The sequence below is a fragment of the Bombina bombina genome, chromosome 2 (genome assembly GCF_027579735.1).
Source record: "Bombina bombina isolate aBomBom1 chromosome 2, aBomBom1.pri, whole genome shotgun sequence".
Lineage (NCBI taxonomy): Eukaryota > Metazoa > Chordata > Amphibia > Anura > Bombinatoridae > Bombina > Bombina bombina.
In genome coordinates, this window is record NC_069500.1 from 160262111 (window position 1) to 160288294 (window position 26184).

General features: G+C 40.2%; 1 protein-coding gene across 1 annotated transcript in view; it reads left to right on the plus strand.

Annotated features, from left to right (window-relative positions):
* IPO11 (importin 11) overlaps positions 1–26184 on the plus strand; it is a 950863-nt gene that overhangs the window by 559637 nt on the left and 365042 nt on the right. The window contains exons 18-19 of the mRNA XM_053701321.1: positions 5869–5909; positions 6655–6771. Of these exons, the coding sequence (XP_053557296.1) occupies positions 5869–5909; positions 6655–6771 (158 nt within the window). The remainder of the gene's footprint in view (positions 1–5868; positions 5910–6654; positions 6772–26184) is intronic.

A 26184-nucleotide genomic window follows, 5' to 3' on the forward strand; every position in this document is an offset into this window, starting at 1 on the left:
TTTTTTTGCATAATTAGAGCCAATAAAAAAAGCCCACACTTTTATTGAAAGTAACACACTGAAATTGGACAAAAATATCTTAAAACAATAATATGCTACACAATAATTTTACCAAGAAAAAAAAATAAAAGGCAAAAAATGCAATTTTCGGCCAAAATGTTTCTGCGACCAAAATTTTGGTGCATCCCTAATTAAAAAAATTATAAATATCAATATACTGTATTATTCTTCATTTAGTTCTATGTAACAGAATCATATTTAACAGGTTTTTTTTTTTTTTACTAATTATCCAAATAAAGTATAGTCTTAGAAAACTCATTATATGCAGAACAGTAAGTCAAGTAATAAACTTAAACAGCAGCTCTAGGCTAGCATCAAATTTTAAACATGCTACACAATAATGTTACCGAAAATAACAGGCAAAAAACCCGAAAACCGAAATAGCCAAAAATGCAATTTTCGGCCGAAACTTTCTGCGGCCGAAATTTCGGTGCATCCCTAGAAAGAAGTATTATATAATATGCCCAAATTAAGGGGCAAGCGCGATAGCTCTGGGTTAAGGACAGAGCGTGCTGATGACACGAGGGCCATGTCTGATACTGCGTCACAATTTGCAGAACATGAAGACGGTGAGCTTCATTCTGTCGGTGACGGTTCTGATCCGGGGAGACCGGATTCAGAAATTTCTAATTTTAAATTTAAGCTTGAGAACCTCCGTGTGTTACTAGGGGAGGTATTAGCGGCTCTGAATGATTGCGACACGGTGGCAATTCCAGAGAAAATGTGTAGGTTGGATAGATACTATGCGGTACCGGTGTGTACTGACGTCTTTCCTATACCAAAAAGACTTACAGAAATTATTAGTAAGGAGTGGGATAGACCCGGTGTGCCTTTTTCCCCTCCCCCGATATTTAGAAAAATGTTTCCTATAGACGCCACCACACGAGACTTATGGCAGACGGTCCCTAAGGTGGAGGGAGCAGATTCTACTTTAGCCAAGCGTACCACTATCCCGGTGGAGGATAGCTGTGCTTTCTCAGATCCAATGGATAAAAAATTAGAGGGTTATCTTAAGAAAATGTTTGTTCAACAGGGTTTTATATTGCAGCCTCTTGCATGCATTGCGCCTGTCACGGCTGCAGCGGCATTCTGGTTTGAGTCTCTGGAAGAGGCGATTCGCACAGCACCATTGGATGAGGCTTTGTGCAAAGTTAGAACCCTTAAGCAAGCTAATGCGTTTGTTTCAGATGCCATAGTACATCTAACCAAACTTACGGCTAAAAATTCCGGATTCGCCATACAGGCGCGCAGAGCGCTCTGGCTTAAATCCTGGTCAGCGGATGTAACTTCCAAGTCTAAGCTACTTAACATTCCTTTCAAAGGGCAGACCTTATTCGGGCCCGGCTTGAAGGAAATTATTGCTGACATTACGGGAGGTAAGAGCCACGCCCTTCCTCAGGACAGGGCCAAACCAAAGGCCAAACAGTCTAATTTTCGTGCCTTTCTTAACTTCAAGGCAGGAGCAGCATCAACTTCCTCCGCTCCAAAACAGGAAGGAACTACTGCTCATTACAGACAGGGTTGGAAAGGCAACCAGTCATGGAACAAGGGCAAGCAGGCCAGAAAGCCTACTCCCGCCCCTAAGACAGCATGAAGACAGGGCCCCCTATCCGGAGACGGATTTAGTGGGGGGCAGACTTTCTCTCTTCGCCCAGGCTTGGGCAAGAGATGTGCAGGATCCCTGGACGTTGAAGATTATATCTCAGGGATACCTTCTGGATTTCAAAACCTCTCCTCCACAAGGGAGGTTCCATCTATCGAGGTTATCAACAAACCTAGTAAAGAGAGAGGCATTTCTACAATGTGTACAAGACCTCTTAATCATGGGAGTGTTCCACTCAGTTCCGCGATCGGAACAGGGACAAGGATTTTTACTCAAATCTATTCGTGGTTCCCAAAAAAGAGGGAACCTTCAGACCAATCTTGGACTTAAAGATCTTAAACAAATTCCTAAGGGTACCATCGTTCAAGATGGAAACCATTCGAACCATCCTACCCATGATCCAAGAGGGTCAATATATGACCACAGTGGACTTAAAGGATGCTTACCTTCACATACCGATTCACAAAGATCATTATCGGTACCTAAGGTTTGCCTTTCTAGACAGGCATTACCAGTTTGTGGCTCTTCCCTTCGGGTTAGCCACGGCCCCGAGAATTTTTACGAAGGTTCTGGGTTCACTTCTGGCGGTACTAAGACCACGAGGCATAGCGGTGGCTCCGTACCTAGACGACATTCTGATACAAGCGTCAAGTTTTCAGAATGCAAAGTCTCATACAGAGATAGTTCTAGCATTTCTGAGGTCGCATGGGTGGAAAGTGAACGTGGAAAAGAGTTCTCTGTTACCACTCACAAGGGTTCCTTTTCTAGGGACTCTTATAGATTCTGTAGAGATGAAGATTTACCTGACGGAGTCCAGGTTATCAAAGATTCTCAATGCTTGCCGTGTCCTTCATTCCGTTCCAAGCCCATCAGTAGCTCAGTGCATGGAGGTAATCGGCTTAATGGTTGCGGCAATGGACATAGTGCCATTTGCGCGCCTGCATCTCAGACCGCTGCAACTATGCATGCTCAGTCAATGGAACAGGGATTATTCAGATCTGTCCCCTTTGCTAAATCTGGACCAGGAGACCAGAGATTCTCTTCTCTGGTGGTTGTCACCTGTTCATCTGTCCAAAGGAATGACCTTTCGCAGACCAGATTGGACGATTGTAACAATGGATGCCAGCCTTCTAGGCTGGGGAGCAGTCTGGAATTCCCTGAAGGCTCAGGGATCGTGGACTCAGGAGGAGAAACTCCTTCCAATAAACATTCTAGAATTAAGAGCAATATTCAATGCTCTTCTAGCTTGGCCTCAGTTAGCAAAACTGAGGTTCATCAGATTTCAGTCGGACAATATCACGACTGTGGCTTACATCAATCATCAAGGGGGAACCAGGAGTTCCCTAGCGATGTTGGAGGTCTCGAAGATAATTCGCTGGGCAGAGTCTCACTCTTGCCACCTGTCAGCGATTTACATCCCAGGCGTAGAGAACTGGGAGGCGGATTTCCTAAGTCGCCAGACTTTTCATCCGGGAGAGTGGGAACTTCACCCGGAGGTATTTGCTCAACTGATTCGTCGTTGGGGCAAACCGGATCTGGATCTCATGGCATCTCGCCAGAACGCGAAGCTTCCTTGTTACGGATCCATGTCCAGGGACCCGGGAGCGGTGCTGGTAGATGCATTAGCAGCCCCTTGGGTTTTCAACATAGCTTATGTGTTTCCACCATTTCCGTTGCTACCTCGACTGATTGCCAGGATCAAACAGGAGAAGGCATCGGTAATTCTGATAGCGCCTGCGTGGCCACGCAGGACCTGGTATGCAGACCTAGTGGACATGTCGTCCTGTCCACCATGGTCTCTTCCTCTGAGGCAGGACCTTCTAATTCAGGGTCCTTTCAACCATCCAAACCTAATTTCTCTGAGGCTGACTGCCTGGAAATTGAACGCTTGATTCTATCAAAGCGTGGGTTTTCGGATTCGGTTATTGATACATTGATACAGGCTCAGAAACCTGTGACCAGAAAAATTTACCATAAGATATGGCGTAAATATTTATATTGGTGCGAATCCAAGAGTTACTCATGGAGTAAGGTTAGGATTCCTAGGATATTGGCTTTTCTACAAGAGGGTTTAGAAAAGGGTTTATCCGCTAGTTCGCTAAAGGGACAGATTTCAGCTCTGTCTATTCTTTTACACAAATGTCTGGCAGAGAATCCAGACGTCCAGGCCTTTTGTCAGGCTTTGGCTAGAATTAAGCCTGTGTTTAAAGCTGTTGCTCCTCCGTGGAGCTTAAATTTGGTTCTTAAAGTTCTTCAGGGTGTTCCGTTTGAACCCCTTCATTCCATTGATATTAAGCTTTTATCTTGGAAAGTTTTGTTTTTGATGGCTATTTCCTCGGCTCGAATAGTCTCTGAGTTATCTGCCTTACATTGTGATTCTCCTTATCTGATCTTTCATTCAGACAAGGTAGTTCTGCGTACGAAACCTGGGTTTTTACCTAAGGTTGTTTCTAACAGGAATATCAATCAAGAGATTGTTGTTCCATCATTATGTCCTAATCCTTCTTCAAAGAAGGAACGTCTTTTGCATAATCTAGACGTGGTCCGTGCTCTGAAGTTCTACTTACAGGCAACTAAAGATTTTAGACAAACTTCTTCTCTGTTTGTCGTTTACTCTGGACAGAGGAGAGGTCAAAAGGCTTCGGCTACCTCTCTCTCTTTCTGGCTTCGTAGCATAATATGTTTAGCCTATGAGACTGCTGGACAGCAGCCTCCTGAAAGAATTACAGCTCATTCCACTAGAGCTGTGGCTTCCACCTGGGCCTTTAAGAATGAAGCCTCTGTTGAACAGATTTGCAAGGCTGCAACTTGGTCTTCACTTCATACTTTTTCCAAATTTTACAAATTTGACACTTTCGCTTCTTCGGAGGCTGGTTTTGGGAGAAAGGTTCTACAGGCAGTGGTTCCTTCTGTTTAATGTTCCTGCCTTGTCCCTCCCATCATCCGTGTACTTAGCTTTGGTATTGGTATCCCATAAGTAATGGATGACCCGTGGACTGAACACACTTAACAAGAGAAAACATAATTTATGCTTACCTGATAAATTTATTTCTCTTGTAGTGTGTTCTGTCCACGGCCCGCCCTGTCTTTTTAAGGCAGGTTCTAAATTTTAAAATTATAACTCCAGTCACCACTGCACCTTATAGTTTATCCTTTCTCGTCTTGTTTCGGTCGAATGATTGGATATGACGTGAGGGGAGGAGCTATATAGCAGCTCTGCTTGGGTGATCCTCTTGCAACTTCCTGTTGGGAAGGAGAATATATCCCATAAGTAATGGATGACCCGTCGACTGAACACACTACAAGAGAAATAAATTCATCAGGTAAGCATAAATTATGTTTTTTTCAGGCAGTAAAAATCTGGGTTCAGTGTTAAAACAAATTATTTATAGATTCAAAAAGATTATGTTAAAGAACATACAACATAAGGTTTTGATTCAAGAGCTATTGCATATTTGACATTCTTTTTGATGGTGTTAGTAATTTGAATGATATCTAGAAAGAATCAGTGGAAATCTTTTTTGAGAACTGCTTCAAAAGTTTTGTCAAAGATAATAAAAATACGTTATTAAATTTTTCTTCCCAAATCTAAAGAACCCTAAATTGTCTAATCTATCCAAATTATTTATTGTAAACTCTCTTCAAATGAAAGTGGATGTATATATACACTATGCATTTATAAAGTATCAAACAATGTATTTAGTCTATACAATGTTAAAGGTTGTATGAGTTTTTAGATAAATTAAACTCCACCATTAACAGTTAAAGTGAAAATAGACTATTTGCTGCTTTATAAAGTGTGCATATAAAGATGATGTGGACCATTTGATAATCAAAGTAAATTGGAAAGTTGTTTTTAAATTGTTTGCTGTGTCTGAATCATGGAAGTTTAATTGTGCCTTTTAAACTCTCTTTACAAACTTTTACATAGTAGCAATACAGTCTTAAAGTGTAAAACATTTGCAATATTTTTACAAGTGCAATAAATGATATATGCATATCATGTTGACTAAACCCCCCAAAAAAATACAATGCTTTCTGCATAACCTTTCTGCATAACCTTTCAAATAACAATTTGCTGGGGTGTTTGAATAATCCACTATTGCAAAATTGTCATGAAAAATACTGTATCTACTTTTGTGTAATTTTTTTTTTTTAATCATTATATTTGGATTCTGTTAAAATATTCCATAACATTTGATTACCAGTAGATGATTTCGAATTCAGAACAGAACAGTTTTTGCCAGTAAGTAAAACCCTGTTAATTAAAATACAGACATGTTATATAGTATGTAACCTTTTCACCAACACTGTATCAATAAGCATGCTGAAGAAAGTGGAGGGACATTTTTAATCATATTTAGGGGATATGAACTATTATTTATATAGAGTCCTAAATCACACAGAGGTACTTACTCATGGTTTAACATTTACACTTGGATAAAGAAACTCACCCTTAGACAGCCACATGCTCATGATGATAGGTGCACAGAGAAGGAGACAAGACTCGAGAACGAAAGTGTGACAGTGAGTCAGATAAGACTGGCAGCTCCCAATAATAACAACAGAAATAGACCCATCAACCCCCTGCATAGTAAGATAGTAGCATGATGTGACTGAAAGAGGGCAAAAACACCACTGAGTTTAACCATCACACTTAGTCTGATGCCTTTTTTAAATAACTGATCTTTTTAAACTGTACTCCATACCCAAGATAAGGTCTTACCAAGGATTGAAATAGGTGCATAATTTTGCTTTCAACCCTGTAATTCTTGTTCCTTTTTACACATGCTAATATGTTATTTGCCTTAAAAACTGCTACATGGCATTAAGCACTGTTTTTTGTCTACAACATTGCACAAGTCTATAAAAAGGACTTTGATGTCTTTTTAAAAGTAACTACAACAAGCTGATTTGTGTTTACATAAATTTACAGTTTTATATTCTTTTCAACATGTAAATTTACTTTAAATTTAATTTGTATTTTTTAGTATCTAGAATCCATCTTCAGTCTGCTTTTCCGGCTTCTTCAAGAAGTTAATGAATGTGACACAAAGATGCAAGTTCTTCATGTCATTTCATGTGTCATTGAAAGGGTTAATAATCAGGTAACTTTACACATAAAATGTTTGAATTGTGTCAATTCAATTCTGATTAGCATTTAAGATTCACTAATTTTGAGATAAGTTCCCGATGCTCTAATATCGTAACAATATCTTAACCTTGTTGTCAGCTTCTGAGTACAACTCTATGAGCTCCATTTATTAAGCAGTGGTGCCCTTATGCATGAGCGAGACTGCTTACAGCAAGTTAAGAAGCAAAGGTCATATGAGCACTTCTATGAAGACTTTTCATTCAGTAATTCAAATCATGGCCACTTGCCTAAATTCTGAAATATTGTCCACAAGAGAGAGTTTTTATTCTTCCATGGGTATTCCACATGTAGGGCCTGATATTTAAAACCTCGCTGGCATGGAGAGAAATCATGCAAAATCTTTGAGATTTTTTTAGGCCTTGTTTTGTAATGTAGAAGTCTCTGTTTCACATACAGAACACTACATAGCAACATAGACATTTATCAAGATACAATTTGTGTTCTAAATTTTTTTAAGGACCTTGCCATACCGGTGAGACTTCTTAGACTATCTTGCCTGAGCGGCGAGGTCTTTGAATATTAGGCCCTCAGTAAGATATTATTGTGATTATAAAATAATCATTGTTAGCGCTGTAGAATCTGTTGGTGCTCTACAAATAACCTTTAATAATTATTGTTCCAAGGAAATACTCATGATTGGTAGAGCAACACTTTGTTCTGTTGATCTTAACTGTAACTGCACAAATATTAGACCAGAAATTGTATAGAATTGTTTTATTTAAAAGCTGCATACATTCTAAAAAGAAAATGTGCTCCTTCAGGGTGTTGTCATTTTCAAATTGTTTGCTCTTTGTTTTGAATTAAAGAGACACTCAAGTCAAAATTAAAGGGACAGGGAAACCAACTTTTTTATTTCATGATTTAGAAAGAGCATGTGATTTTAAACAACTTTTCAATTTACTTCTATTCTCTAATTTGCGTCATTCTCCTGATATTCTTTGTTTAAAAGCATATCTAGATATGCTTAGTAGGTGCTGATTGGTAGCAGCACATAGATGCCTCGTGTGATTGGCTCACCCATGTGCATTGCTATTTTTTCTACAAAGAATATCTAAAGAGTGAAGCAAATTAGATAATAGAAGTAAATTGAAATATTGCTTAAAATTGTAATAACTGTCTGAATCATGAAAGAAACATTTTGAGTTTCATGTCCCTTTAATCTTTCATGATTCAGATAGGTTAGCAATTTTAAACAACTTTCCAGTTTACTTCCATTAACAAAGTGTGCAGTCTTTTTATATTTACACAAAGCAAATTTGATGATAAAATTACATTGGAAAGTTGTTTAAAATTGCATACTCTATCTGAATCATGAAAGTTTAATTTTGACTTTCAGACTTTGATATCTCTAATATGTAATAGATATGTTTGTCAGATAAGTCTTTGAAAAGAGCTCTCTTATTACGTTATGATAATCTGGGATTGCATGTCCATTCTTTTTATTCAATGGTTTTAGATGACTTTCAAAGTTTTTTGGTGGAAGCTCTTGAAATTAATTATTTCTTCTACTAGATACAAGTCCACGGATTCATCCTTACTTGTGGGATATTATCCTCCTGCTAACAGGAAGTGGCAAAGAGCACCACAGCAGAGCTGTATATATAGCTCCTCCCTTCTCTCCTCCCCAGTCATTCTCTTTGCCTATACTAAGTAATAGGAAGAGGTAAAGTGAAAGAGGTGATAAAATTATAGTTTTTATTTTCTTCAAGCAAGACTTTTTTATTTTAAATGGTACCGGTGAGTGCTATTTTTCCCAGGCAGCAGATGGATGAAGATTTCTGCCTGGAGACTGATGATCTTAGCAGTTGTCACTAAGATCCAGAGAAGTTCCCACAGAATGGCTGAGGAGTACTTGAGAAACTTCAGTGTGAGGAACGTTTTTCATGCTACAAGCATTGAGGTATGTTCAGTCATTTCTCTTGTTAAGTGTGTTCAGTCCACGGGTCATCCATTACTTATGGGAATATATTCTCTCCCCAACAGGAAATTGCAAGAGGATCACCCAATCAGAGCAGCTACATAGCTCCTCCCCTCACATGTCATATCCAGTCATTCTCTTGCAACTGAAAAGATAGGACGTTGTGAGAGGTTCTGTGGTGTTTTTATACTTCAATCAAAAGTTTATTTTAAAATGACACCGGAGTGTGTTGTTTATTCTCAGGCAGTATTTGGAAGAAGAACCTGCCTGCGTTTTCTATGATCTTAGCGGCAGTAACTAAGATCCACTGGCTGTTCTCGCATATTCTGAGGAGTGAGGTAACTTTCAGAAGGGAATGGTGTGCGGGGAACCCTGCAAACAAGGTATGTGCAGTAAATTATTTTTCTATGGAATGGAATTGACTAAGAAAATACTGCTGATACCGATGTAATGTAAGTAAAAGCCTTTAATACAGTGAGAGCGACTGTTAACAGGCTGATTTAAATATATACAGTAAAGTAATTTTCTAAGGAATGGAATTTGACTGAGAAAATGCTATTAATACTGAAGTGATGTTATAAGCCTTAAATGCAGTAGGAAGACTGGTATCAGGCTTATCAATAGAGATACAAGCTCATTAAAAAGGGATGTTTAAAACGATTTTACTGGCATGTTTATTCGTTTTGTGAGGTACATTGGTGATAAAACTTGTTGGGGCATAAAATTTTTCCACATGGCTGACCATATTTCTGCATAGAAACAGTTAACTGACACTCCCAATATTGTAATATTGAGTAGGAGGGGCCTATTTTAGCTCTCTTTTGACGCAGTAAAAAATTCAGGCTCTGTCTTCCTGCTTCCTTCTGCTTGACCCGGTCGTCTCCAGACAGCTTAAGGGACTTCATAAGTCATTTTGAGTGAGGTAATCAGTCATAGCAGACCTGTGACAGTGGTTTTTTGACTGTATTAATAAACATTTTTTTGCTTATAAAAACCGTTTGGGTTTTAAGGGGTTAATCATCCATTTGCAAGTGGGTGCAATGCTCTGCTAACTTAATACATTTACTGTGAAAATCTGTTTGCTATAACTGATTTGGTTCATTGTTATTTCAACTGTGACAGTTTTCTGTGCTTCTTAAAGGCACAGTAGCGTTTTTCTTTATTACTTGAAAAATTATTTACAGTGTTTTCCAAGTCTGCTAGTCTTATTGCTAGTCTGTTTAAACATGTCTGACACAGATTAATCTGTTTGTTCACTATGTTTAAAGGCCACTGTGGAGCCCCACAGAAACGTGTACTAAATGTATTGATTTCACTTTAAATAATAAAGGTCAGTCTTTATCTATAAAGGAATTATCACCAGACAACGAGGGGGAAGTTATGCCGACTAACTCTCCTCACGTGTCAGTACCTTCGCCTCCCGCTCAGGAGGCGCGTGATATTGTGGCGCCAAGTGCATCAGGGACGGCCATACAAATCACCTTACAGGATATGGCTAATATTATGAATAATACCCTGACAGAAGTATTATCTAAATTGCCAGAATTGAGAGGCAAGCGCGATTGCTCTGGGGTAAGAATAGAGCGCGCTGCTGCTACAAGAGCCATGTCCAATACTGCGTCACAGTTTGCAGAACATGAGGACGGAGAGCTTCATTCTGTAGGTGACGGATCTGATCCAGGGAAACCGGATTCAGAGATCTCTAATTTTAAATTTAAGCTTGAGAACCTCCGTGTATTGCTAGGGGAGGTTTTAGCGGCTCTGAATGACTGTAACACAGTTGCGATTCCAGAGAAATTATGTAGGCTGGATAGATACTATGCAGTACCGGTGTGTACCGACGTTTTTCCTATACCTAAAAGGCTTACAGAAATTATTAGCAAGGAGTGGGATAGACCTGGTGTGCCCTTTTCCCCACCTCCTATATTTAGAAATTTTTTTCCAATAGACGATTTAGAAAGAGCATGTGATTTTAAACAACTTTTCAATTTACTTCTATTCTCTAATTTGCGTCATTCTCCTGATATTCTTTGTTTAAAAGCATATCTAGATATGCTTAGTAGGTGCTGATTGGTAGCAGCACATAGATGCCTCGTGTGATTGGCTCACCCATGTGCATTGCTATTTTTTCTACAAAGAATATCTAAAGAGTGAAGCAAATTAGATAATAGAAGTAAATTGAAATATTGCTTAAAATTGTAATAACTGTCTGAATCATGAAAGAAACATTTTGAGTTTCATGTCCCTTTAATCTTTCATGATTCAGATAGGTTAGCAATTTTAAACAACTTTCCAGTTTACTTCCATTAACAAAGTGTGCAGTCTTTTTATATTTACACAAAGCAAATTTGATGATAAAATTACATTGGAAAGTTGTTTAAAATTGCATACTCTATCTGAATCATGAAAGTTTAATTTTGACTTTCAGACTTTGATATCTCTAATATGTAATAGATATGTTTGTCAGATAAGTCTTTGAAAAGAGCTCTCTTATTACGTTATGATAATCTGGGATTGCATGTCCATTCTTTTTATTCAATGGTTTTAGATGACTTTCAAAGTTTTTTGGTGGAAGCTCTTGAAATTAATTATTTCTTCTACTAGATACAAGTCCACGGATTCATCCTTACTTGTGGGATATTATCCTCCTGCTAACAGGAAGTGGCAAAGAGCACCACAGCAGAGCTGTATATATAGCTCCTCCCTTCTCTCCTCCCCTGCTAGTCTTATTGCTAGTCTGTTTAAACATGTCTGACACAGATTAATCTGTTTGTTCACTATGTTTAAAGGCCACTGTGGAGCCCCACAGAAACGTGTACTAAATGTATTGATTTCACTTTAAATAATAAAGGTCAGTCTTTATCTATAAAGGAATTATCACCAGACAACGAGGGGGAAGTTATGCCGACTAACTCTCCTCACGTGTCAGTACCTTCGCCTCCCGCTCAGGAGGCGCGTGATATTGTGGCGCCAAGTGCATCAGGGACGGCCATACAAATCACCTTACAGGATATGGCTAATATTATGAATAATACCCTGACAGAAGTATTATCTAAATTGCCAGAATTGAGAGGCAAGCGCGATTGCTCTGGGGTAAGAATAGAGCGCGCTGCTGCTACAAGAGCCATGTCCAATACTGCGTCACAGTTTGCAGAACATGAGGACGGAGAGCTTCATTCTGTAGGTGACGGATCTGATCCAGGGAAACCGGATTCAGAGATCTCTAATTTTAAATTTAAGCTTGAGAACCTCCGTGTATTGCTAGGGGAGGTTTTAGCGGCTCTGAATGACTGTAACACAGTTGCGATTCCAGAGAAATTATGTAGGCTGGATAGATACTATGCAGTACCGGTGTGTACCGACGTTTTTCCTATACCTAAAAGGCTTACAGAAATTATTAGCAAGGAGTGGGATAGACCTGGTGTGCCCTTTTCCCCACCTCCTATATTTAGAAAATTTTTTCCAATAGACGCCACTACACGGGACTTATGGCAGATGGTCCCTAAGGTGGAGGGAGCAGTTTCTACTTTAGCCAAGCGTACTACTATCCCGGTGGAGGATAGTTGTGCTTTTTCAGATCCAATGGATAAAAAATTGGAAGGTTACCTTAAGAAAATGTTTGTTCAACAAGGTTTTATCTTACAGCCCCTTGCATGCATTGCACCTGTCACTGCTGCTGCGGGATTTTGGTTTGAGTCTCTAGAAGAGGCCATTCACTCAGCTCCATTGGATGAAATTATGGACAAGCTTAAAGCACTTAAGCTAGCTAATGCATTTGTTTCTGATGCCATTGTACATCTAACTAAACTAACGGCTAAGAATTCCGGTTTTGCCATTCAAGCGCGCAGAGCGTTATGGCTTACATTCTGGTCAGCTGATGTGACTTCTAAATCTAAATTACTTAATATTCCTTTCAAGGGGCAAACCTTATTCGGGCCCGGCTTGAAAGAAATTATCGCTGACATTACGGGAGGTAAGGGTCATACCCTTCCTCAGGATAAGGCCAAATCAAAGGCCAAACAGTCTAATTTTCGTGCCTTTCGAAACTTCAAGGCAGGAGCAACGTCAACTTCCTCTGCTCCAAAACAGGAAGGAACCGTTGCTCGTTACAGACAGGCCTGGAAAACTAACCAGTCCTGGAACAAGGGCAAGCAGGCCAGAAAACCTGCTGCTGCCCCTAAGACAGCATGAAGGGATGGCCCCCTATCCGGAAACGGATCTAGTGGGGGGCAGACTTTCTCTCTTCGCCCAGGCGTGGGCAAGAGATGTCCAGGATCCCTGGGCGTTGGAGATCATATCTCAGGGATATCTTCTGGACTTCAAGGCTTCTCCTCCTCTAGGGAGATTTCATCTTTCAAGGTTATCAGAAAACCAAATAAAGAAAGAGGCATTCCTATGTTGCGTACAAGACCTCCTAGTAATGGGAGTGATCCACCCAGTTCCGCGAACGGAACAAGGACAGGGATTTTATTTAAATCTGTTCGTGGTTCCCAAGAAAGAGGGTACCTTCAGGCCAATTTTGGACCTAAAGATTTTAAACAAATTCCTAAGAGTTCCATCATTCAAAATGGAAACTATTCGGACTATCCTACCCATGATCCAAGAGGGTCAGTACATGACCACGGCGGATTTAAAGGATGCCTACCTTCACATACCGATTCACAAAGATCATCATCGGTTCCTAAGATTTGCCTTCCTAGACAGGCATTACCAGTTTGTAGCTCTTCCCTTCGGGTTGGCTACGGCCCCGAGAATCTTTACAAAGGTGCTGGGCTCTCTTCTGGCGGTTCTAAGACTGCGAGGCATAGCGGTGGCTCCGTATCTAGACGACATCCTGATACAGATGACAAACTTGCAAATTGCCAAGTCTCATACAGAGATAGTTCTGGCATTTCTAAGATCGCATGGGTGGAAGGTGAACGTGGAAAAGAGTTCTCTATCACCTCTCACAAGAGTCTCCTTCCTAGGGACTCTGATAGATTCTGTAAAAATGAAAATTTACCTGACGGAGGCCAGGTTATCAAAACTCTTAAATGCTTGCCGAGTCCTTCATTCCATTCCACGCCCGTCAGTGGCTCAGTGCATGGAAGTTATCGGCTTAATGGTAGCGGCAATGGACATAGTGCCTTTTGCGCGCCTGCATCTCAGACCGCTGCAATTATGCATGCTAAGTCAGTGGAATGGGGATTACTCAGATTTGTCCCCTCTACTAAATCTGGATCAAGAGACCAGAGATTCTCTTCTCTGGTGGCTTTCTCGGGTCCATCTGTCCAAGGGTATGACCTTTCGCAGGCCAGATTGGACGATTGTAACAACAGATGCCAGCCTCCTAGGCTGGGGCGCAGTCTGGAATTCCCTGAAGGCTCAGGGATCCTGGACTCAGGAGGAGAAACTCGTCTAGCTTGGCCTCAGCTAGCAACACTGAGGTTCATCAGATTTCAGTCGGACAACATCACGACTGTGGCTTATATCAACCATCAAGGGGGAACCAAGAGTTCCCTAGCGATGTTGGAAGTCTCAAAGATAATTCGCTGGGCAGAGTCTCACTCTTGCTACTTGTCAGCGATCCACATCCCAGGAGTGGAGAACTGGGAGGCGGACTTTCTAAGTCGTCAGACTTTTCATCCGGGGGAGTGGGAACTCCATCCGGAGGTATTTGCTCAACTGGTCCATCGTTGGGGCAAACCAGATCTGGATCTCATGGCGTCTCGCCAGAATGCCAAACTTCCTCTTTACGGTTCCAGGTCCAGGGACCCAGGATCGAAGCTAATAGATGCTCTAGCAGCTCCTTGGTTCTTCAGCATGGCTTATGTGTTTCCACCGTTTCCTCTGCTCCCTCGACTGATTGCCAAGATCAAACAGGAGAGAGCATTGGTGATCCTGATAGCGCCTGCGTGGCCACGCAGGACCTGGTATTCAGACCTAGTGGTCATGTCGTCTTATCCTCCATGGACTCTACCTTTGAGGAAAGACCTTCTAATACAAGGTCCTTTCAATCATCCAAATCTAATTTCTCTGAGACTGACTGCGTGGAGATTGAACGCTTGATCCTATCAAAGCGTGGTTTCTCCGAGTCAGTTATTGATACTTTGATACAGGCACGAAAGCCTGTTACCAAAAAAATCTACCATAAGATATGGCGTAAATACCTGTATTGGTGCGAATCCAAGAGTTACTCGTGGAGTAAGGTTAGGATTCCAAGGATATTGTCTTTTCTCCAAGAGGGTTTGGAAAAAGGCTTATTAGCTAGTTCTTTAAAGGGACAGATTTCTGCTTTGTCTATTCTTTTGCATAAGCGTCTGGCAGAAGTTCCAGACATCCAGGCTTTTTGTCAAGCGTTAGCTAGGATTAAGCCTGTGTTTAAAACTGTTGCTCCTCCGTGGAGCTTAAACTTGGTTCTTAAAGTTCTTCAAGGAGTTCCGTTTGAACCCCTTCGTTCCGTTGATATTAAACTTTTATCTTGGAAAGTTCTATTTTTGATGGCTATTTCCTCGGCTCGAAGAGTCTCGGAATTGTCTGCCTTACACTGTGATTCTCCTTATCTGATTTTTCATTCAGACAAGGTAGTTCTGCGTACTAAACCTGGGTTTTTACCTAAGGTAGTCTCTAACAGAAATATCAATCAGGAGATTGTTGTTCCGTCATTATGTCCTAATCCTTCTTCAAGGAAGTAACGACTTTTGCATAATCTGGATGTAGTCCGTGCCCTGAAATTCTATTTACAGGCAACTAAAGATTTTCGTCAAACTTCTTCCCTGTTTGTCGTTTACTCTGGACAGAGGAGAGGTCAAAAAGCTTCGGCAACCTCTCTCTCCTTTTGGCTTCGTAGCATAATACGTTTAGCCTATGAGACTGCTGGACAGCAGCCCCCTGAAAGAATTACAGCTCATTCCACTAGAGCTGTGGCTTCCACCTGGGCCTTTAAGAATGAGGCTTATGTTGAACAGATTTGCAAGGCTGCGACTTGGTCTTTGCTTCACACTTTTTAAAAATTTTACAAATTTGACACTTTTGCTTCTTCGGAGGCTGTTTTTGGGAGAAAGGTTCTACAGGCAGTGGTTCCTTCCGTTTAAGTGCCTGCCTTGTCCCTCCCATCATCCGTGTACTTTCTTGCAATTTCCTGTTGGGGAGAGAATATATTCCCATAAGTAATGGATGACCCGTGGACTGAACACACTACAAGAGAAATAAATTTATTAGGTAAGCATAAATTATGTTTTTTTTCTGGAGAGACTGTGTTATTTCAGAACTGGCTGACAGTATTCCCATAAGGGAAGGGGTAAGCAGTAATCCTACATGTGATAGAAAGGGTATTACTGGGACCTGTATGTTATGGGCTGAAAAAATGGTTGACACTGAAAACATAATGTTTTTGTGCAAAACTATTTTATGTTTGGAGGGCAATTTAACGTTTTTTGTGTAAAGCAAACATTTTTGACTTTTGATGGCACTGGAGGGTTCACATGGCTTTCTTTAATAGTTAGGTATATGGAAACCCACATGGCTAGGTTCTAGACCGCTTTACAGCGTTTTTTACTAGGCAGTGAGACATCAATGTAGATGGGCGGGGCCTAATTTTGCGCCTCAGATGCGCAGTTGAATTCCCCATGCAAGCAGCAAGCTCCAGCTCCAGCTCCGGTGGGCCTAAACTGAAAGATTTGGCCTAAACGAAGTGTTAGAGTGATTTTACAGACCCCTGAGGGCAGGTAGGCGCCACAGCAGAGCTGTGGCGAGGTGCAGGGGGTTGATTGTTTAATATCATAAAGTTTTTGAGTAACTTTTTTTTTTCAAATAAGGGTTAAGCATACCTTGTGGTGCAATCTTAGCTGGCAAGATAAGACACATATATACTAAAATTGGGATAATTATAACATTTTAGAGCAGTTTTGGAAAAATTGTACGCTTTTTTTTCTCTTAAAGGCGCAGTACCGTTTTTCAGATTGATATTTTTTCACTAAAGTGTTTTCAAGCCTGTTTGTGGTCATTACTAGCCTGTTTCAACATGTCTGACATTGAGGAAAGTCAATGTTCTATGTGTTTAGAAGCCATTGTGGAACTCCCACTTAAAATGTGTCCCTCATGTACTGAAAGGACCTTACATTGCAAAGAACATATTTTAGGTGATAAAAGTATGTCTCGGGATGATTCTCAGTCAGAAGAGAATCAGGTTATGCCATCTAATTCTCCCCAAGTGTCACAACCTTTAACGCCCGCTCAAGCGACGCCTAGTACTTCTAGCGCGTCTAATTCTTTCACCCTGCAAGATATGGCTGCAGTTATGTCTACTACCCTTACAGAGGTATTATCTAAACTGCCAGGTTTACAGGGTAAGCGCAGCAGGTCAGGTATTAGAGTAAATGCTGAGCCCTCTGATGCTTTATTGGGCATCTCTGATGTACCCTCACAGTGTTCTGATTTGGGGGTGGGGGAATTGCTGTCTGAGGGAGAGCTTTGAGATTCAGGAAAGATGTTCCCTCAAACAGACTCAGATGTGACGGCCTTTAAGTTTAAGCTTGAACACCTCCGCTTGTTACTCAGGGAGGTTTTAGCGACTTTGGATGATTATGACCCTATTGTCATCCCACCAGAGAAATTGTGTAAAATAGATAAATATCTAGAGATCCCTACTTACACTAATGTTTTTCCAGTCCCTAAAAGAATTTAGGACATTGTTACTAAGGAATGGGATAGACCAGGCATTCCGTTCTCCCCCCTCCTACTTTTAGGAAAATGTTTCCCATATCTGACACCATTCGGGATTCGTTGCAGACCCTCCCTAAGGTGGAGGGAGCTATTTCTACCCTGGCTAAGCGTACAACTATACCTATTGAGGACAGTTGTGCTTTCAAAGATCCTATGGATAAAAAATTAGAGGGTCTTCTGAAGAAATTGTTTATTCATCGGGGTTTTCTTCTACAACCTATAGCGTGCATTGTTCCAGTAACTACTGCAGCAGTGTTTTGATTTGAGGCCCTAGAGGAGTCTCTTAAGGTTGAGACCCCATTAGATGATATTTTGGATAGAATTAAAGCTCTCAAGCTAGCTAATTCTTTTATTGCAGATGCCGCTTTTCAAATGGCTAAATTAGCGGCAAAGAATGCAGGCTTTGCCATTTTAGCGCATAGAGCGTTATGGCTTAAGTCTTGGTCTGCTGATGTGTCATCAAAATCCAAGCTTTTGGCTATTCCTTTTAAGGGTAAGACCCTATTCGGGCCTGAACTAAAGGAGATAATTTCCGACATTACCAGAGGTAAAGGTCATGCCCTTCCTCAGGACAAGACCGTTAAAATGAGGGCCAAACAGAATAATTTTTGTTCCTTTTCGAAACGTTAAAGGTGGAAACTCTGCTTCCTCCTCCGCCACTAAACAGGAGGGGAATTTTGCGCAATCCAAGTCAGTCTGGAGACCTAACCAGACCTGGAATAAAGGTTAACAGGCCAAGAAGCCCGCTGCTTCTACCAAGACAGCATGAAGGGGCAGCCCCCAATCCGGGAACGGATCTAGTAGGGGGCAGACTTTCTCTCTTCGCTCAGGCTTGGGCAAGAGATGTTCAGGATCCCTGGGCATTAGAAATCGTGACCCAGGGGTATCGACTAGAATTCAAGGATTCTCTCCCAAGAGGGAGATTTCTTTCATGTAATTAGCAAGAGTCCATGAGCTAGTGACGTATGGGATATACATTCCTACCAGGAGGGGCAAAGTTTCCCAAACCTCAAAATGCCTATAAATACACCCCTCACCACACCGACAATTCAGTTTTACAAACTTTGCCTCCCATGGAGGTGGTGAAGTAAGTTTGTGCTAGATTCTACATTGATATGCACTTCGCAGCAGGCTGGAGCCCGGTTTTCCTCTCAGAGTGCAATGAATGTCAGAGGGATGTGAAGAGAGTATTGCCTATTTGAATACAATGGTCTTCCTCTAGGGGATCTATTTCATAGGTTCTCTGTTATTGGTCGTAGAGATTTCTTCTCCTACCTCCCTTTTCAGATCGACGATATACTCTTATATACCATTACCTCTACTGATTCTCGTTTCAGTACTGGTTTGGCTATCTACTATATGTAGATGAGTGTCCTGGGGTAAGTAAGTCTTATTTTTTGTGACACTCTAAAGCTATGGTTGGGCACTTTATTTGTAAAGTTCTAAATATATGTGTTTAATCTTATATTTGCCATGATTCAGGATAATCAGTATTCCTTCTTTCAGACAGTCAGTTTCATTATTTGGGATAATGCATATGAATAAATATTTTTTTCTTACCTTAAAATTTTTTCAATTGACTTTTTTCTCTGTGGGCTGTTAGGCTCGCGGGGGCTGAAAATGCTTCAATTTATTGCGTCATTCTTGGCGCGGACTTTTTTGGCGCAAAAATTTTGTCATTTCCGGCGCCCTAATTGATGCCGGAAGTTTTTTCGTGGTTGTGTCATTTTTTGACGTATATGTGTTCAGACGTTTTTTTGCGCCAAAAATGTGGGTGTCGTTTTTTTCGGCATCACAGGATGTGGCATCATACTTGGCGCCAAAAAATATGGGCGTTGTACTTGGCGCCAATAATGTGGGCATCATTCTTTGCGCTAAAAAAATGTGGGCATCATTCTTGTCTCCACCTTTTTTTCACATTATTTCAGTCTCATTTTTCATTGCTTCTGGTTGCTAGAGGCTTGTTCATTTGGCATGTTTTCCCATTCCTGAAACTGTCATTTAAGGAATTTGATAATTTTGCTTTATATGTTGTTTTTCTTTCATGTAATTAACAAGAGTCCATGAGCTAGTGACGTATGGGATATACATTCCTACCAGGAGGGGCAAAGTTTCCCAAACCTTAAAATGCCTATAAATACACCCCTCACCACACCCACAAATCAGTTTTACAAACTTTGCCTCCAAGGGAGGTGGTGAAGTAAGTTTGTGCTAGATTCTACGTTGATATGCGCTCCGCAGCAAGTTGGAGCCCGGTTTTCCTCTCAGCGTGCAGTGAATGTCAGAGGGATGTGAAGAGAGTATTGCCTATTGAATGCAGTGATCTCCTTCTACGGGGTCTATTTCATAAGGTTCTCTGTTATCGGTCGTAGAGATTCATCTCTTACCTCCCTTTTCAGATCGACGATATACTCTTATATTTACCATTTCCTCTACTGATTCTCGTTTCAGTACTGGTTTGGCTTTCTACAAACATGTAGATGAGTGTCCTGGGGTAAGTAAGTCTTATTTTCTGTGACACTCTAAGCTATGGTTGGGCACTTTATTTATAAAGTTCTAAATATATGTATTCAAACATTTATTTGCCTTGACTCAGAATGTTCAACTTTCCTTATTTCCAGACAGTCAGTTTCATATTTGGGATTATGCATTGAATTATCATATTTTTTCTTACCTCAAAAATTTGACTTTTTTCCCTGTGGGCTGTTAGGCTCGCGGGGGCTGAAAATGCTTCATTTTATTGCGTCATTCTTGGCGCGGACTTTTTTGGCGCAAAAATTATTTTCCGTTTCCGGCGTCATACGTGTCGCCGGAAGTTGCGTCATTTTTTGACGTTATTTTGCGTCAAAGATGTCGGCGTTCCGGATGTGGCGTCATTTTTGGCGCCAAAAGCATTTAGGCGCCAAATAATGTGGGCGTCTTTTTTGGCGCTAAAAAATATGGGCGTCATTTTTGTCTCCACATTATTTAAGTCTCATTATTTATTGCTTCTGGTTGCTAGAAGCTTGTTCACTGGCATTTTTTTTTCCCATTCCTGAAACTGTCATTTAAGGAATTTGATCAATTTTGCTTTATATGTTGTTTTTTTTCTTTTACATATTGCAAGATGTTCCACGTTGCAACTGAGTCAGAAGATACTACAGGAAAATCACTGCACAGTGCTGGAGCTACCAAGCTAAGTCTGCTATAAACTTTTGGTATCTGTTTTCTCCAGCTGTTATTTGTATTGCATGTCATGTCAAACTTATTAATGCAGATAAAATTTCCTTTAGTACTGTTACATTACCTGTTGCTGTCCGTCAACATCTAATTTTCAGAGTGTTCCTGATAACATAAGAGATTTTATTTTTTAAATCCATTAAGAAGGCTATGTCTGTTATTTCTCCTTCTAGTATACATAAAAGTCTTTTAAAACTTCTCTTTTTTTCAGATGAATTTTTAAATGAACATCATCATTCTGATACTGATAATGGTTCTTCTGGTTCAGAGGTTTCTGTCTCAGAGGTTGATGCTGATAAATCTTTGTATTTGTTCAAGATGGAATTTATTCGTTCTTTACTTAAAGAAGTGTTATTTGCATTAGAAATAGAGGATTCTGGTCCTCTTGATACTAAATGTAAACGTTTAAATAAGGTTTTTAAATCTCCTGTAGTTATTCCAGAAGTGTTTTATCTCCCTGATGCTATTTCTGAAGTAATTTCCAGGGAATGGAATAATTTGGGTAATTTATTTACTCCTTCTAGACGTTTAAGCAAATTATATCCTGTGCCATCTGACAGATTAGAGTTTTTTGGGACAAAAATCCCTAAGGTTATGGGGCTGTCTCTACTCCTGCTAATGTACTACTATTCCTATGGCAGATAGTACTTCATTTAAGGATCCTTTAGATAGGAAAATTGAATCTTTTCTAAGAAAAGCTTACTTATGTTCACCATCGTTTAGTTCAGGGGGCTTCTTTGTTCTTCCGACCTGGACTATAATCTCAACAGATACAAGTCTTACAGGTTGGGGAGCTGTGTGGGGGTATCTGACGGCACAAGGGGTTTGGGAATCTCAGGAGGTGAGATTTCCGATCAATATTTTGGAACTCCGTGCAATTTTCAGAGCTCTTCAGTCTTGGCCTCTTCTGAAGAGAGAGTTGTTCATTGTTTTCAGATAAGACAATGTCACAACTGTGGCATACATCAATCATCAAGGAGGGACTCACAGTCCTCTGGCTATGAAAGAAGTATCTCGAATTTTGGTTTGGGCGGAATCCAGCTCCTGTCTAATCTCTGCGGTTTATGTCCCAGGTATGGACAATTGGAAAGCGGATTATCTCAGTCGCCAAACGTTGCATCCGGGCGAATGGTTTCTTCACCCAGAGGTATTTCTTCAGATTGTTCAAATGTGGGAACTTCCAGAAATAGATCTGATGGCTTCTCATCTAAACAAGAAACTTCCCAGGTATCTGTCCAGATCCCGGGATCCTCAGGCGGAGGCAGTGGATGCATTTTCACTTCCTTGGAAGTATCATCCTGCCTATATCTTTCCGCCTCTAGTTCTTCTTCCAAGAGTAATCTCCAAGATTCTGAAGGAATGCTCGTTTGTTCTGCTGGTAGCTCCGGCATGGCCTCACAGGTTTTGGTATGCGGAACCTGTCCGGATGGCCTCTTGCCAACCGTGGACTCTTCCGTTAAGACCAGACCTTTTGTCTCAAGGTCCTTTTTTCCATCAGGATCTGAAATCCTTAAATTTAAAGGTATGGAGATTGAACGCTTGATTCTTGGTCAAAGAGGTTTCTCTGACTCTGTGATTAATACTATGTTACAGGCTCGTAAATCTGTATCCAGAGAGATATATTATAGAGTCTGGAAGACTTATATTTCTTGGTGTCTTTCTCATCATTTTTCTTGGCATTCTTTTAGAATACCGAGAATATTACAATTTCTTCAGGATGGTTTAGATAAGGGTTTGTCCGCAAGTTCCTTGAAAGGTCAAATCTCTGCTCTTTCTGTTCTTTTTCACAGAAAGATTGCTATTCTTCCTGATATTCATTGTTTTGTACAAGCTTTGGTTCGTATAAAGCCTGTCATTAAGTCAATTTCTCCTCCTTGGAGTTTGAATTTGGTTCTGGGGGCTCTTCAAGCTCCTCCATTTGAACCTATGCATTCATTGGATATTAAATTACTTTCTTGGAAAGTTTTGTTCCTTTTGGCCATCTCTTCTGCCAGAAGAGTTTCTGAATTATCTGCTCTTTCTTGTGAGTCTCCTTTTCTGATTCTTCATCAGGATAAGGCGGTGTTGCGAACTTCTTTTGAATTTTTACCTAAAGTTGTGAATTCCAACAACATTAGTAGAGAAATTGTGGTTCCTTCATTATGTCCTAATCCTAAGAATTCTAAGGAGAAATCGTTGCATTCTTTGGATGTTGTTAGAGCTTTGAAATATTATGTTGAAGCTACGAAATCTTTCTGTAAGACTTCTAGTCTATTTGTTATCTTTTCCGGTTCTAGGAAAGGCCAGAAAGCTTCTGCCATTTCTTTGGCATCTTGGTTGAAATCTTTAATTCATCTTGCCTATGTTGAGTCGGGTAAAATTCCGCCTCAGAGAATTACAGCTCATTCTACTAGGTCAGTATCTTCTTCCTGGGCGTTTAGGAATGAAGCTTCGGTTGACCAGATCTGCAAAGCAGCAACTTGGTCCTCTTTGCATACTTTTACTAAATTCTACCATTTTGATGTATTTTCTTCTTCTGAAGCAGTTTTTGGTAGAAAAGTTCTTCAGGCAGCGGTTTCAGTTTGAATCTTCTGCTTATGTTTTTTGTTAAACTTTATTTTGGGTGTGGATTATTTTCAGCAGGAATTGGCTGTCTTTATTTTATCCCTCCCTCTCTAGTGACTCTTGTGTGGAAAGATCCACATCTTGGGTAGTCATTATCCCATACGTCACTAGCTCATGGACTCTTGTTAATTACATGAAAGAAAACATAATTTATGTAAGAACTTACCTGATAAATTCATTTCTTTCATATTAACAAGAGTCCATGAGGCCCGCCCTTTTTTGTGGTGGTTATGATTTTTTTGTATAAAGCACAATTATTCCAATTCCTTATTTTATATGCTTCGCACTTTTTTTCTTATCACCCCACTTCTTGGCTATTCGTTAAACTGATTTGTGGGTGTGGTGAGGGGTGTATTTATAGGCATTTTAAGGTTTGGGAAACTTTGCCCCTCCTGGTAGGAATGTATATCCCATACGTCACTAGCTCATGGACTCTTGTTAATATGAAAGAAATGAATTTATCAGGTAAGTTCTTACATAAATTATGTTTTTCTATTACATATTGCAAGATGTCTCAACCTGACCCTGGATCGGAATCTACTTCTGGAAAGACGCTGCCTGATGCTGGATCTACCAAAGTTAAGTGCATCTGTTGTAAACTTTTGGTATCTGTTCCTCCGGCTGTAGTTTGTGATAACTGTCATGATAAACTTTCTAATGCAGATTGTGTTTCCATTAGTAATAATCCATTACCTATTGTTGTTCCTTCAACATCTAATGTTCAGGATGTCCCTGTTAATGTAAAAGAATTTGTTTCTAAATCTATTAGGAAGGCTCTGTCTGTTATTCCTCCTTCCAGTAAACGTAAAAGGTCTTTTAAAACCTCTCATATTTCAGATGAATTTTTAAGTGACCGCCATCATTCTGACTTATCTGTTTCTGATGAGGATCTATCTGGTTCAGAAGATTCTGCCTCAGATATTGACACTGATACATCTTCATATTTGTTTCAGATGGAGTTTATTCGTTCTTTACTTAAAGAAGTGTTAATTGCATTAGATATGGAGGAGTCTAGTCCTCTTGATACTAAATCTACTAAGCGTTTAAATTCGATTTTCAAACCTCATGTAGTTATTCTAGAAGTTTTTCCAGTTCCTGATGCTATTTCAAAAGTAATTTCTAGGGAATGGAATAGTCTGGGTACTTCATTTACTCCTTCTCAAAGGTTTAAGAAATTGTACCCTGTGCCATCTGATAGATTAGAGTTTTGGGACAAAATCCCTAAAGTTGATGGGGCTATCTCTACTCTTGCTAAACGTACTACTATTCCTACGGCGGATAGTACTTCCTTTAAGGATCCTTTAGATAGGAAGCTTGAATCCTTTCTAAGGAGAGCTTAATTATGTTCAGGTAATCTTCTTAGACCTGCTATTTCTTTGGCTGATGTTGCTGCAGCTTCCACTTTCTGGTTGGAGGCTTTAGCGCAACAAGTGTCAGACCATAATGCTTATAGCATTGTTAAACTTCTTCAACATGCTAATAACTTTATTTGTGATGCTATTTTTGATATCATTAGAATTGATGTCAGGTATATGTCTTTAGCTAGAAGAGCTTTATGGCTTAAATCTTGGAATGCAGATATGACTTCTAAGTCAACTTTACTTTCTCTTTCTTTCCAAGGTAATAAATTATTTGGTTCACAGTTGGATTCTATTATTTAAACTGTTACTGGGGGGAAAGGAACCTTTTTGCCTCAGGAAAAAAAATCTAAAGGTAAATACAGGGCTGCTAATCGTTTTCGTTCCTTTCGTCAGAATAAGGAACAGAAGCCTGACCCTTCCCCTAAAGGAACGGTTTCTGTTTGGAAACCTTCTCCAGTCTGGAATAAATCCAAGCCTTTTAGAAAGTCAAAACCAGCTCCCAAATCCGCATGAAGGTGCGGCCCTCATTCCAGCACAGCTGGTAGGGGGCAGGTTACGATTTTTCAAAGATGTTTGGATCAATTCGATTTACAGTCTTTGGATTCAGAACATTGTTTCTCAAGGGTACAGAATAGGTTTCAAGGTAAGACCGCCTGTGAGAAGATTTTTTCTCTCTCGCATTCCAGTAAATCCAGTGAAGGCTCAGGAATTTCTGAAATGTGTTTCAGATCTAGAGTTGGCTGGGGTAATTGTGCCAGTTCCAGTTCTGGAACGGGGTCTGGGGTTTTACTCAAATCTATTCATTGTACCAAAGAAGGAGAATTCCTTCAGACCAGTTCTGGATCTAAAAATATTGAATCGTTATGTAAGGATACCAACATTCAAAATGGTGACTATAAGGACTATTCTGCCTTTTGTTCTGTAAGGGCATTATATGTCCACAATAGATTTACAGGATGCATATCTTCATATTCCAATTCATCCAGATCACTATCAGTTCCTGAGATTCTTTTTTCTAGACAAGCATTACCAGTTTGTGGCTCTTCCGTTTGGCCTAGCAACAGCTCCAAGGATGTTTTCAAAGGTTCTCGGTGCCCTTCTCTCTGTAATCAGAGAACATGGTATTGCGGTATTTCCTTATTTGGACGATATCTTGGTACTTGCTCAGTCTTTACATTCTGCAGAATCTCATACGAATCAACTTGTGTCGTTTCTTCAAAGACATGGTTGGAGGATCAATTTACCAAAGAGTTCTTTGATTCCTCAGACAAAGGTAACCTTTTTGGGCTTTCAAATAGATTCAGTGTCCATGACTTTGTCTCTAACAGAAAAGAGACGTCTGAAGGTTTCGACAAGCTGAAACCAACTTCAGTCTCAATCGTTCCCTTCGGTAGCTTTTTTGCATGGAAATTCTAGGTCTCATGACTGCTGCATCGGACGCGATCCCCTTTGCTCGTTTTCACATGAGACCTCTTCAGCTTTGTATGCTGAACCAGTGGTGCAGGGATTATACGAAGATATCACAAATAATATCCTTAAATCCCAATGTTCGATCTTCTCT